Source organism: Nelusetta ayraudi, unplaced genomic scaffold, assembly GCF_046127955.1.
Source record: "Nelusetta ayraudi isolate G7.1 ecotype Tasmania unplaced genomic scaffold, CSIRO-AGI_Nayr_v1 ptg000031l, whole genome shotgun sequence".
In the NCBI taxonomy this organism is placed as follows: Eukaryota; Metazoa; Chordata; class Actinopteri; order Tetraodontiformes; family Monacanthidae; genus Nelusetta; species Nelusetta ayraudi.
In genome coordinates, this window is record NW_027466081.1 from 953815 (window position 1) to 968354 (window position 14540).

Here is a 14540-nt window from a genome sequence, read left to right on the forward strand (position 1 = left end):
TGGAGTCTCAGGATCCACGTTTGAAAATATATATGTTTTAAAATCCATTCTTAATAGTTATAGATCAGGGGTGGGCAAACCTTTTGACCGGTGGCGCTGCAATGGGTTCCAAAATTTGACAGAAGGGGCCGGAGCAGCAGCAGCAGCAGCAGCAGCAGAAGGATGGAGTTTTTTTGGTGACCCACCTCATGGGTTCTGTAGAAAACCTGTGTGTTAATGTCACTTGACAGAAGAGTTAGAACACAACACCTGTCTTTGAAGCCCCACAGTATTTAGCAGGGGTGGGAATCGCTATGGTACCCAACGATCCAATTCCATTACGATTGAGAGGGCTACGATGCGATTAATCGCAATTAATCGAGAATCGCGATTCATCATGATTCACGTGCATATCTGTTTTGGAGCAACCGGAGGATTTTCTGTCTTTTCCTCCAACAGCTTCCTCATGTTCGCCGTGTTCCCACAATATTTGCATGCTGCCACACGCTGGGTTTAAACCCCCGACGAACCCGATTCTTTTTTCAGTCGTCTTTAATGCCGTGTGTGTCGGTTTGGATCTGCGTGCTCGTGTGTCTCGCGTGCGTCACCTTAAACGGTCCGGTACGATGCCGCAGTGTAGTCGCACACGAGTTCCAGCCTCGTCAAAAAAAAAAGAGAAACAAACAAAAATCCATATATATATATTTTTTTTTTTATATGTATATTTTGAATCGATTCTTTATTGGCAATGTCATAACCACAATAAATTTAAGAATCTTTTTTTTTCCCACCCCTGCTATTTAGCTCTTTATTGAAATTATTCCTGGAACACAGAAAAATAACTCTTCAAGTTCGTCGGGCCACATATTGCCCCCCCCCCCCCCCCCCCCCGACCTTAGTTTTCCCAACCCCTGTTGTAGCTTCTTTGGCTGAACTACTTGCTGTCTTTGAACCCTGTGTCATATTCTTGCATTGGTTTTTCTTTGGCAGGAGGAGAACGAAAAGAAAAAGGAAATGGAAACGGAAGCAGACAGGTGAGTTTTCTCTGCGACTTCCAAACATCTTTGCACTCCCCCGCCCCGCCCCCCCCCCTTCTCTCGCTCACCCTTTGCTTTCCCCCTCAGCTTGTTGCGGCGGAGGAAAGGCCCCTTCAAGCACATCAAGTTCGGCACCAACATCGACCTCTCCGACGACAAGAAGTGAGTCGCGACTCAAAAGATTTCCGGCTCGTTCCTCCCGCTGACAGTCGCACGTCCCGTCCTCGCCGTTCATGTTGCCGCTTCACCAAACCAACTTCAACGCCCCCCTCCCTCCCTCCCTCCCGCCCTCCCTCCCGCAGGTGGAAGCAGCAGCTGCAGGAGCTGTCCAAGCTGCCGGCCTTTGCCCGGGTGGTGTCGGCGGGCAACTTGCTCAGCCACGTGGGTCACACCATCCTGGGCATGAACACAGTCCAGCTCTACATGAAGGTGCCTGGCAGCAGGACCCCCGGTAAGTCAATGGAACAGAATGGAGTCATTTAATTTGTCCCGCATTGAGGAAATTTGCTTCATTACAATATTACAATATAACGCAAACGGAAGAGAAAAATGTGTTAATTATAAAGAAGTAAAATATTTATAAAGTAAACAAGGAAATTAGACAATTGGATTATTTGCAAGTTATTCCCATAACATTGACTTATTATTAAGTGTTTTATTCCACCTTTATGAAATGCAAGTGGTTGAGATGGAGATGATTTCATTGAGGGCAGCTGTGCAGCCTGATGGCCTCAGGCCGCAGTGACCTGCGCTAGCGGCTCCTTCTCGCACTGAGGGTGCGGCAGCCTCGAGCGGAAGGAGCCTCAGACTCTCCACAGGGTGGCGCTAGGGGGTGGGAGCTGTTGAATTTGGCCAACGTCCCCCTCTGTCCGCGGCGCCACCTCCAGGACAGAGCTGGCTCTCCTCACCAGTTTGACCAGTCTCCTCCTGCTCCTGGCCAAGACGCAAACTAAATTTTATTTATTTAGCTATCGATCTATCTATATAAGATTTAATTTCATTCATTTAGTGAAAACAAAACAATTGGACATGAACACAAACCAACTCCTGAATGAAAGGGAGCGGAAAGTTATCATCTGCCCCTTTTACCCAAGGAAGTAAATTTACTAAGAGCTTTAAGTAAACCATCCACAACAATGCAATAAATATCAAAACATTTATAATAATAAAATAAAATGTTTCTCCTCCAAAGCTGTGCGACTGTGATGCAGCTGAGGAACTGAATTTTATAATAAAGCATTAAAAAGAAAAGCTGACCGTCTCCTTCTACTTTTGCTACATTTCCCTGTAATACTGCTTCAGACAAAACAGAAAAGGATGATTTATTATTCATGACAACCAGAGACAAACATATTTCTTCAACATACTGGCTTTTATTGTTCTTTTAATTTGGATTCTTTGGTTTCTTTCTTCAAATTGTTCCATAAACTGATTCCGTTCACAGAAAAAACGCTCCATCGCTTTTGTTCTGAATCTGTTTTTTTATTTTATTTTTATTTTTATGGATCTGTTGGATTTTCCTGTGTTTTTTTTGTTTGTTTGTTTGTTTTTTGTTTTTAAAGAAGCTCTTGTCTCTGCACTTTCATCTTCTTACAATCGACACCCGTCTCCCCCTCCAGGCCACCAGGAGAACAACAACTTCTGCTCCGTCAACATCAACATCGGCCCCGGGGACTGCGAGTGGTTCGCCGTGCCTGAAACCTACTGGGGCGTCATCAACGACTTCTGTGAAAAGTGCGACTCTTGAAAAGCTCCCTCGGAAAGTTTTCAGCCTCCCCTCACCACAACAAGCTGACACTGACTCGGCCTCGGCCTCCCCCTCCTCTTCCTCCTCTTTCTCTCAGGAACAACATCAACTTCCTGATGGGCTCGTGGTGGCCCAACCTGGAGGACCTCTTCGAAGCCAGCGTGCCCGTCTACCGCTTCATCCAGCGCCCTGGCGACCTGGTGTGGCTCAACACCGGCACCATCCACTGGGTCCAGGCCATCGGCTGGTGCAACAACATCGCCTGGAACGTCGGACCCCTCACAGGTGGGTGCTGGCTGCGCATGGAAGGAGGGAAGTAAATGTTAAAAAAAAAAATTAAAACCAGAGTTTCCCCAACTGGTGGGTCGCAGAGCTGTTCTGACTGGGTCGCGGCTTTGCAATTCAATTCAATAATTTCAATCATTAATTGGCTCGATAGTTTTATTTTTTGTGGAATTAATTGAGTTCTGTGGAATAAATTAGGGTCGCAGCTTCATGATGGGGTGAAAAATGTGGGTCCTGAGACTCCCCCAGTTGTGAACCACTGATGGACTGTGTATCATGGGGGTTCCGTCCCGCCTCGGTGACCTCCGACCCCATGTTGCAGAGTGGGTTCAGGTAGCACCGACGCTGGGCCGCAGACTTTATTTGAATCATTTCAGAATGGAAAGTATCTTCAACCCCCCCCGTCCCCTCTGCTCAGCACTCTGGCACACTCACTCAGCCAGATTAGCTGCACTGGAGGGCTTCATCACACAGACTATCAAGCAGGGTGGGAACGCTTCAATTTGGCATGGGAACGATATTTAGCCTGATTGGGACGCCAAGCACCAATCTGAACATGACACCTCGGACTCTTCTTATCTTCTGTGGTATCGGTACCGATACCATCATTGGATATCGGCACTGATACCGGGGGTTGAGTACTCTGCTTGTACTCGTAAAATACATGCCGAAACCACAACACCGATACCGGCTGTACTGTATGTGTACACGAATATTTTGTTACATTTGTGTTTGTACTGCGGCGAAACTTGTTCTAGGGAAACATGCTGAGGAATGTGGTTCAAATAACAGAACATCAGTGGAAAACTAAAAGGAAAATCCAAGTAATTCCATAATGTGTTTAATGGCCTTATCAAGTACTCGCCATCGATATCGCCGAGTACCAAAATGCAAGTACTCGTACTCTACTCGGTGTATCCCTAATCTTCTGAATCTGGCTGCACCGTCAGCATCGGTCACGTGATTACTTGCGGGCGGTGTCACAGCAGTGCGGCCAGTCAATCAATCAATGACATCTTTGTCCGTCGGCAGCCCATCAGTACAAGCTGGCGGTGGAGCGATACGAGTGGAACAAGTTGCAAAGTGTCAAATCCATCGTTCCCATGATCCACCTCTCCTGGAACATGGCGCGGAACATCAAGGTGTCCGACCACAAGCTCTTCGAGATGATCAAGTGAGCACGCCGCCCCTCTCGGAAAAGGAACCCCGTGCGTTTGAATGGCCGTGTTTTGGTTTGTTTTTCTAACTGCTCTGCATGCGTCTCTGCCAGGTACTGCTTGTTGCGCACCCTGAAGCAGTGCCAGATGCAGCGGGAGCTCCTATTGGCCGCCGGCAAAGAGCTGGTGTGGCACGGGAAGACCCAGAACGAACCGGCCCACTACTGCAGCATTTGCGAGGTGAGCCCGCCGCCTTTGCTTTTGGCCCCGCCCACATCCTTCTCACCTCGCCCGTGGCATTTCATTTACCGCTCACTATGGATTTTAACAATTAATCGATTATTGATTAATTGTTGATGAAGAATTTAATCGATTGAATTAAATTAGTCGCAATTATTTGAATGTTTTTTTTTTTTTTTTACACAGGTAGTTAATATCATAACAGTGTAGTGGCAGGAAAAAGCAATTCACCTGTAGATACTGTGATGGTCATAATATACGCAGAACAAGTTGCTTTTAAACAACTTTTTTACAAAAAAGTTGAAATGTGACCCATGAGAAGTCAACTTAAAGCCAGAGGATCAATCTTTAGGGTGTTTTTACTGTTCTCTAATGTAAAAATGGGTCACATTGGACCCTCAATATTATTTAAGGGTTACATAATGTGTTCCTTCCCCTTTTTTATTGTGAAATTTAGGTTCTCAGGAAAATACACCGTTTATCAATTAATTGATAATTGATCGATAAGGTCAATCAACTAACGATTAACAAATTAATCGTTAACTTCCATCCGTACCGCTCACGCTTCCGCCTTGTCCCCCCCCCCCACAGGTGGAGGTGTTCGACCTGCTGTTTGTCACCAGCGAGAGCAACAGCCGGAAAACGTACGTGGTGCACTGTCAGGACTGTGCCCGTAGGGGGAGCACCGACCTGGACAACTTTGTGGTGCTGGAGCAGTACAAGATCGAGGACCTGATGCAGGTGTACGACCAGTTCACACTCGTAAGTATCACTCAGGTGGGGTTTGGATACACAAGAGAGAATGCCTTTATTGATCCCACATTGGAGAAATGTGAATAGTTTACGGCAGCATATACAGTGCAAAGAGAATAGTTAAAAAGAAATAAAATATATATTACGGAAATAACTTGTAAAATAATCCAACCGTCAGTTTGGTGCAAACATGATCTCTTTTTTTCCTTTTAGACTATAAATGTTTTATTTTATTTCTTAATTTCTTTTTAATTAATATCACCTTCCTCCTTTTGCACTGTAAATTTCCCCACTCTGGGATCAATTAAGGCTTCTATTCTATTACATTCTGTTCTATATATACAAATTGTATACATATCTAAATAAGCGTTTCTAAATAAGTGTTTTCCTGCACCTGTATCGAAACACTGGTGCAATAAAAACACTGCGGCGCAATCACGCCTCATCGTTCGCCCGCAGCACTCGCATTGAGTCGTTGGTCCTTCTCCTTGTGTCTGCAGGCGAGTCCCCTGCCTTCTTCGTCTTGATGGCGAGACTGTTTCTCCGAAAGACGGTTTCAACCCAAACGGACTCAGCCGGTGAAAATTCTCCGGGAAAAACCTTTAGTCTTTTTTTCTGATATTCAGGAAGTAAGCCGGCACTCCTCAAACAGTGCTCTGTAGCTATCCTATAAAAGACAGCTGCGTCAAGCTGTGTCTATGCAACCTTGCCCAAAGTGGCATGTCTCCCCCTAGCGGAGTGGAGGGGGATGGCAGCTTTTTCCCTGTCGACATGACCAGACTGTTCTACTGCTGGCCCAGCTGGACTCTGCTATAATAAAACCACACAAACGTCACATAGAAATGCTGAATGGAAAGTTCTTGTATATATTATGTTTTGCTCTCGACATCATCATCATCATCACACAAAGACTACTGATGTTTTATCTTTCCATTTTTGTATTCTGTTTGTGAATCTTACACACAAGATTTTTCCCATCTCTCCAAAAAAAGAAACAAAAAGAGGCATTAGCATAGCTGGTCTTTTTCTATGGCAGACCCCCCCCGTTTGATCCAGGAAACAAGAATCAACTGTTCTTTGTAATGTGAATAGTTGTGTGAAACAGTCTCTCTCTCTCTCTCTCTCTCTCTCCCCCCCCCCCCCCTCCCCCCCTCACCCCATCATTATTAGTTTTCATGAAGTGAATCTGTATCATTTTATTTTACTGGAACTATGATGAGTCTTTTTTTTTTTTTTTTTTTTTTTTTTCCTGATGGGAGAGGAGTTTTTTTTTTTTGTTAGACAAACAGCGAAGTCACAGAGAAAAAGGGTTGCACATTGACAAAAGAGTGAACTTTTGATTTGTGTTTTTTTTTTTTGTATGTAAATTTACATTATTTATAAATGCATATTTATTGCTTGAGAATACTTGTTGATGGAATGCTGTAATTTTTCCAGAGTACCTGCCATTAAATTTGAAGGAGCCTTGTGATTTTCAGCACAGCCCCTGATACATTTTCTATATAAATAAAACTGCTTAGTAAGCATTGTACAGAGACCTTACCTTAAAATGGGTTTATTGTTTGAAGGATGTTTTATGAGTCAATAAACAAGAACTTTATTTATTTTTGGCTTCTTTGCATTGCTTGATTCAGAATCACTTTTACACTTGCTATATACAACACAGTCTCTTGTATGATTACTTGTCGGCTGACCCAAACTTTATGCAGTAGGTTGAGTCACAATTTCATTATGCACTGGTGCAAATCTGTTGGTCATCGAATATACTTGTTAGAGGTTAAAGTGTTTAATATTTCAAGATTTTGAAGAAGAAACTGCGACATCAAGAGGTTACATTTTTAGATTGCAGTCCCTTTCACTCTCCTGCCCCCTCCTGAGCTTGCCAGTCAACTACAGTGGTCTGTGCGCCTAAATTTTGGATGTCTTGTCCACCTGTGTTGGTATTTGAAGATGCGAGCAGTCACCCTAAACATGAAACGCATATGGATTGTCCACACCAGGCTTCCTTACAAATATGGTGATGCAAGATGGCAGCTAACTGGAAGCAAGACCCTTGAGCTACGTCTATTCTTGCGTATAAATAAGAGCCGTTGTAAGGGTAGGACAACCAAATTGGTTTCTGTGTGAAGGCACTGAGGAATAGAATTTTTTGGGTCCTGTACCTGATGCAACACTTTTATTCAAAATAAGCATGTAAACATGAACAGACCCATGCGATGCTAGACTATTGTTAGCCTAATAGCATGATTGCTCAAGTCATTTTTGGCCAAATTGTGATATCTGCCTAACTTTACCAATGTGCTTTATAAAAAAAAAAAGTTTTTTCTTGTTTTCCGAAAACTTTCAAATATGATTTAGCCAACTGTGCCATTAGGCTGACTGTATGTAACATGGAAGCATGTCATCTAAGATGTGATGGCATGTTATAGTTTGCTAATAGTTGGGATATCATGCAACTACATGCACCCAAACAGAATAAAAATGACCACACTGGCTGCATGGAAAGCCACCAGAGACTCGACATTCTTCTGAGCTCTCACCTTCTGTAATTTGCAAAAAAAAAAAGAAAAAAGGAGGCCAGCTTTTCCAAATGAATGAGCAGGAGGGCCAAATTAAAACCGTCAGGCTCCACTTGTTTAAAATGGGTTAAAAAAAAAAAAAAAAAAAAAAATCCAGTCAGGTCAGAGTACAGCTGTACTTATGTGTTTAAATAGACAGGTAAAATGAAAAGCTTTGGAGATAAACCAGACCTACACTGGGCGGCTGCATTAGTTAGAATGGTGGAACCAATGGCAGTAAATGCATGAAAGCAGTTTGCCTCCTCGGTGGTCAGCTGCAAAAAAAGATTCGATAGTCTGCATCGCAGTAAGGTCGCATGTAAAAACTGAATTGCACATTTTAATATTCAGACGGGCGACGTGACGATCAAACAATCGGCACAGCCCGTTTCATGTCGCCTCACTGGGTTTGTTTCAGCACGCGCAGCACTGTGGGTCAGTGCTCTGGGAGCGTTTGTGGCACAATATTCTGGGGGGGGGGGCCTTCCTTCAAATTGTGTCCTGAATTTGTACCTCGTAGTTCTAAAGCAAACATGCCCGAGTCAGATCCCTGCAAAAAAAAAGAGCAAAGAGCAAGTCCCTCATTAAATGTCCCCGTGGTGCGTTCAGTGGACGGCCGCCTCTGTGGGGGAGCCGTTTTCATCTGAATAAAGTCGACGAAGACACTGAAAAATAAAGAACGGAACCGAGCAGAAATTGCTGTTTGATGTTTCTCTCTCTGATCAATCGGGGTTTTATTTCTTTTCTTTGTGTGTGTGTGTGTGTGTGTGTGTGTGTGTGTGTGTGTGTGTGTGTGTGTGTGTGACATCGACCGCTCCATTGCCAGTAGGTTACGGCGTGTCGTTAGTGAACAGCCAGCACACAACACTACATTTTGTGTGTGTGTGTGTGCGCAGAAAAACGTTCACTGCACGGCGGTCCAAAAAAAAAAAAAAAAAGAGCTAAAGATGCGATGATTTACAGGAGACTAAAAGAGGAACTCGGACGGTTGTCGGTTTGTAAAAGAGGAACAGAAAACATTTCCTTCCTCGTGTGTATTTGCGCTTTGAGACTGTATACTGCGCAACATACTTTCATGTTCAGTCAGTCAGTCAGTCAGTCAGTCACCTACTGTAAAAAAAAAAAAAGAAGAAAAAAAGACAAACATAAAAGCTTGAATATGCAATTTGGAAATGAGAATTAACTTGGAGTGTGTGTGTGTGTGTGTGTGTGGGGGGGGGTAAACCAGTTCATGTAAGAATCACGATTCTTATCCTCTAAGATTTGAAGTCGATTTGTAAACGTTGAAGGACGATTTCCTTTTATTCACATTTCCTCCATTTCCCTGTGCGCACTCACAGGCCTCCATACACAGTGTTGCGATGAGCTGTCAATCAATCAATCAATCAATCAACCAACCAACCAATCAATCAATCTTTATTTGTTAAGCGCTAAATCACAGCCAAAGCGCTTTGAGAAACCCAGCTGATTGGCTCAGTGGTTACCCCCGCACTATGTTGCCCATAGAGCTTGTGCACTTTCCATCATTTCATGGTTCCATCTTTAACTCACATGATACCAATCTGCCAGGCTGTGACGTCACGCTGGGATTAAACTCTTTTCTGAAGATTTTCAGGTTCTTCTTAAAAAGAAAAATCCATGAGTGATATATATATGTATATATGTATATATATATATATATATATATATATATATATATATATATATATATATATATGTATATATGTATATATATATATATATATATATATATATATATATATATATATATATATATATATATATATATATATATATGTATATCAATTAGCACATTTTGCAGTAACTAAGTACTACCTAAGGCAATAACTGAGTACATCAACGTTAAAACCAATATGAGCTCTATGACAACTATTTAAATGTCCAAATAATGCAGGATTCACCTTCCTGATGTTTTCTGTCAATAATGTGTTTCTAGCCTGTCGGTTCACTTCCTACAGACGATAGCTCATTCTTTACTTCTTATGCTCGCTTCACTTCTCAAGGAAATTTGAGCACAGCTCTAAGTTACGGAAATCCAACTGAGGCCACGGATGCCTCACAGGGATCCTTCTGCCACGTTTGTAACGACACCCTTGAGCCTTCATTCAGGCGTCCTGCGGCTTCATATGTCACAGTCAGTCACATTTTGTCGCTTTAGTGTCAGTGTGCAGTGTCTTGTTGCGCCGTCTTTCTGCGGCTCCGCTGGATGGTGTCTGGACAGGAACATGTTAGCCTAGCTTGTAGACACTTAAAAAAAAGAAAAGAAAAGAAAAGAAAAAAGGTACTTCCAACTGGAGGTTGGAAGTTTACAATATTTGAAGGATGGAACCAGGATACACCCTGGTTAAGTTATCTCTGGGCCACATCGCAAAGACCAATAACCATTCACACACTAGGCTCAAAGACCCATGAAAGCTGGTGGCAAACAATACACACACTCTCTGTATGTGCCTTCCTACACACACAAACACACACACACACACACACACACACACACACACACACACACACACACACACACATATATGTGTATATATATGTATGTATATATATATATATATATATATATATATATATATATATATATATATATATATATATATATATATATATATATATATACATATATATATATATATATATATTGATATATATATATTTCCTTTAAACACCTGCTGTAATAATTGATGGGGTTCAAACATTTATGTCTTTTGTGACAGTTTTTAAAGGTTCAGTTTAGAAAATGAATGTACATAATTATCTTTTATGTCAACACGTGTGAGTGCCATTAAAGCTATTAATGCAGCTCAACCATCAATCAACCCTGCGGGGAGAAGAGATTTCAGCAGAGCGTTGCCGCTTCACAACACAAACAGCTCCCCTCTTTTTTCTCTCCGGAGGGAACATAATGACGCTGAAATGAATTCATAGCGCTAAATGAATAAATCAGAAACAGTGTACAATGGCGGCTTTAAATATTGTAATCATTGCACCTGGCCAAGAGAGATGAATGGTGCATTTCGAAAGGAGGAAACACAGGATTGGGTTTTAAAAAAAAAACAAAGATGTTGCAACGTTATGGACGACAGTGTAATGAAATCAAAAACCAAGTAGTCACTGCACTCAGGGTCAAGCCGAATTTAGAGCCTTTTTTTAATTTTATTTTTTAAGCTGCCAATAAGCCCAATTTTCACGTGTTTGTATGCACTGTACTCGTTGAGTGTTTATGCGATACCCCCAAAAGGCCAGCAGATGGGCACATTGAGCTGATAAGGAACAGTAAAACCCAGTGAGACAGAAACTGCAGAGTTAAATTGTGTTGTCAAGCCGAGCGTGAGTTGAACTTGTCAGCCTCACACATCTTTACCTGTGAATTACACATCCCAACTTAAAGGACAAAGTTGACAAGATTCGTGTTAAAAAAAAAAAAAAAAAAAAAAAGTAATTTAGAATGTAAATGTGCGGTATGGTAATCCAAAGGTTTCCCTGCCGAGCTGCGACGCTACACTCCCTACTGTAAAACAGACAAGCCAGCAAGTCAAAAGGGGGATTTGTCATTATCTGAGTTTTAATTTAGAATGAATACATGTTCAGTACTTGTAGTATCAGAAAGCTGCTATTATGTTATGTCTTATTGTAGATGTGAAAACATAAAAGTAAACTGTAAAGTTTACAAATTGTTGTGTATTTGTTCTTGAATGAAACAATAAGAGACAACTGCGTTTTCTGCTGTTGTGTTGGTAAATATGCAGAGAACGTATTTGTTAATTACCCTGGGGCCATTGCCAGTTTTGATATTGAAATAAATGAAATGTTGTCGTCTTTTTGTTTAAACAAACACAGTGGCCGCAGGGTTAAATAGGGGGGTGGAGGGTGGTTGAGGGTTTTATATGCAGAAAACCCATATATAAGACTCTAGGGCTGGGGATTGAACCATGTTTTGGTGAGCAATGTTTTTTTTTTTTTTTTTTTTTTAGAAATGTCAGAATATAGTCAGTTGACTCCTCCATAAAAGATGCTCACATCCCAAGCAACAATAGACAGATGTTTTTTTTGACAGTGTTTGGACAAAGAATGTCTAAGAGTAGGCATACCAACACTACATCTGTCAGATTCCACACAAAACTTTCCATTTAGCCCTGACGATACACGCCAATCAAGCCGGTGGGCTTTGATGCTGCATTGTTATGTAGCCATTGTTCTGGCTTACCGAGTCTCAGAGCGGTCATCACGCTCCTCTTGCAGATACATTAAAATTAAAAAACTAACAATCTAACAAAAATAAGCTTAAAACAAGCAGATGACCTTCAGCCATTAAGTATGAATGGTCTGGGGGGAAGAAAAAAAAAAAAATCATAATGATAGCATTAAAATCGGATGCCTTTGGTCCTCCTTGGTGCCCGAATCGATTAACAATGAAGCCATTACCCTGAGCTCCTTTTCTAACTTTAGAGAGTGCATAAGTGTTCATTGTTCTTTCCACATGACACATTGTGCTTTTGTAACAAAATGAGTGGCTCATGCGGGATCATTTTGCTGCTGCAGAGCCTGAATGCACTGTGCTTGACAGCTATTTCATTATCATAACCACAGGTGGCTTCATTGGCGACTGACAACTGAGAGACTGACAGGCACTTTTGCCAATACACCTTTAATTTATTCCTCGCACATTTTGAACTTTCATTTTTTTTTTTTTAAAGAAATATGTTGGCAGCCTGTGTTTCCTCTTCCCTAAAACACTTACATTTACAAAAAGAAGTAGAAAAGCAGATTTTTATTTTTTATTATTATTATTTTTTTTTAAAGACAGAAGTCATTAAAATGTGAAGCTGGCACATGGCCCTTTCTAAATATGTATTTATTTAACAGTTTAAATTTTCGACACTGACGTACCTTGTACCTCATCGTCAACCATGCGTCTGCAGTGTGGGTCGCAGGGGCAGGAGGGAAGAGAAAAACAAATGATTTGTTCAAAATGTGACCTTAGAGGAAAATAAGGAAACACATAGGGGACTGATTCTCCATCAGCATAGGGACTCGATGGCCCCCTGCAGATACCTCGGGGCACAGATCTACAAAACTCATGTGGACTGGTTGGGCAAACTCCCATGAACCCTACAGCACCTTGAAGACAGTCATCGTTCCATGGCCAGGACGAAGATAGCATTGTTCCTCCTCAATCACAGGTTCAACCGTCCATTGGACCCAGGAGTAGATTTTACCGGTGAGGCTGAGGAGTGTGATCCCATGGTAGTTTGAAAAACACCCTCTAGTCACCCTTCTTAAAAATGGGGACTAAAAATCTGATGAAAACTTTGGCTTTCAGAGAAAACCTCAAAGAGACCCCACTTCTTCTCTGCTCTTCCTTTACTGGTTGAGCTTAATAAGAGCGAGAAGTGGCAGACCGTAATTAATAAAGATGCTTGGTGAAGGTGGTAAAAACAACCCATCACCACCTCATTCTGCCACGCCAGTGGTACCTCCTCTTATGTCCATGCAATGTTGCAGAGAAGTGTCAACAAGGACGGTCCTACAACATCCAGAGCCTTGATGCAACATGGGCAGATTTCCGTGAAAGCTCTGCTACAAGTGGGAGTTAAAGACCAATCTGACAGGTTTGTTCACTAGCTATCATCCAGAAACCCTCACTCAATTGTTTGGATCCACCAGTTCTGTGTGGCATCCGCCTTCCCTGTCACCTAATCCGACTCACCATCAGATGGTAATCAGTTGACAACTCTGCACCTCGCCTCACCCAAGTGTTGAGTAAAAACGGCCAAAGGTCTGATGAAACAATCCCAAAGTCGATCATCGACCTCTGGCTTAGGCCATCCTCGTGCCAAGTGCACTGGTGGAGAACCCTGGAACCCAGTGTTAGTTGTGAACAAACTTCAACTTGCACAGAAGTCCAAAAACTGACCAACGCTCTGGTTCTGATCAGGCAGGCCATTGCTCCCAATCAGGCCCTTTGAGGTCATGCTGCCATTGCCAATGTGGGCGTTGAAGTCCCCCAGGTCCTAGGCCTGTGGTTTGCGGGCTATCCAGTACCAGTCCCAAGGACTCCGAAAAGGGTAGGTACTTTGACTGCTGTTTCAAGGCCTAATCTCTGACTGTGGTGAATGACACCCTTTCGTCCACCCATGAGGACCCCAATGAAGACACAGAAAGCTGGGGATCAATGTAGAACCTCATACCTGTCCTCCACCTGTCCTCTATGAGTAACTCCAGCACAGTAGAGAAAGTGCAACCCCTCTCAAGGAGTCGGCTTACACAACTGTCGCTATGTGTAGCGGTGAGGCCAACTACATCTAGCTAGTATTGGTCATCCTCTTCCACCAGCTCCAGCTCCTTCCTAGGCAACGTTCTATGTGCCAACAGTCAGCTTCCATAATTAGGGATGAGTGTAGGTCAGTGTAACCAGAATGCACTGTAGGTTGGCCCCCTGTCCAATCTACTCTCTGTCTCTCCTTTGGACTGGGCTCCACCAGGTGATTGCTTGATGCGCCCCATTCCCAAGGGTGATTACCCATGGGGCAAGGTACACTGGATCCTGTTCTCTCTATATAACCCTTCATTGGGGTCTTCTGAAGCGCTCTTTGTCTGGCCCTTCACCTTGTACCAATTTGCCATGGGAGACCCTACCACTGTCAAAATACTCCTGACAGCCTAGTTCCTAGAATCCTAAGAGCACTCAAACATGAACGCAGGGGCAGTCTCCTTACTGTTTAAGTGGAATGCATTTGATTGTGAAGCAATGCAAGAA

General features: G+C 42.7%; 1 protein-coding gene and 1 long non-coding RNA gene across 2 annotated transcripts in view; one reads left to right on the top strand and one right to left on the bottom strand.

Annotated features, from left to right (window-relative positions):
• Nucleotides 1-6286, top strand: part of kdm6a (lysine (K)-specific demethylase 6A) — a 42337-nt gene extending 36051 nt beyond the window's left edge. The window contains exons 22-30 of the mRNA XM_076030779.1: nt 970-1013; nt 1104-1178; nt 1319-1467; nt 2636-2750; nt 2861-3048; nt 4081-4222; nt 4319-4445; nt 5037-5207; nt 5699-6286. Coding sequence (XP_075886894.1) covers nt 970-1013; nt 1104-1178; nt 1319-1467; nt 2636-2750; nt 2861-3048; nt 4081-4222; nt 4319-4445; nt 5037-5207; nt 5699-5725 — 1038 coding nt within the window. The 3' untranslated portion in view covers nt 5726-6286. The remainder of the gene's footprint in view (nt 1-969; nt 1014-1103; nt 1179-1318; nt 1468-2635; nt 2751-2860; nt 3049-4080; nt 4223-4318; nt 4446-5036; nt 5208-5698) is intronic.
• Nucleotides 6119-6493, bottom strand: LOC142891339 (uncharacterized). The gene is made up of 2 exons (XR_012927264.1): nt 6355-6493; nt 6119-6316 (listed from the first exon to the last, which is right to left on the bottom strand). It is a non-coding gene; the product is annotated as an uncharacterized LOC142891339 (long non-coding RNA).
• Between the last annotated feature and the right edge of the window lie 8047 nt (nt 6494-14540).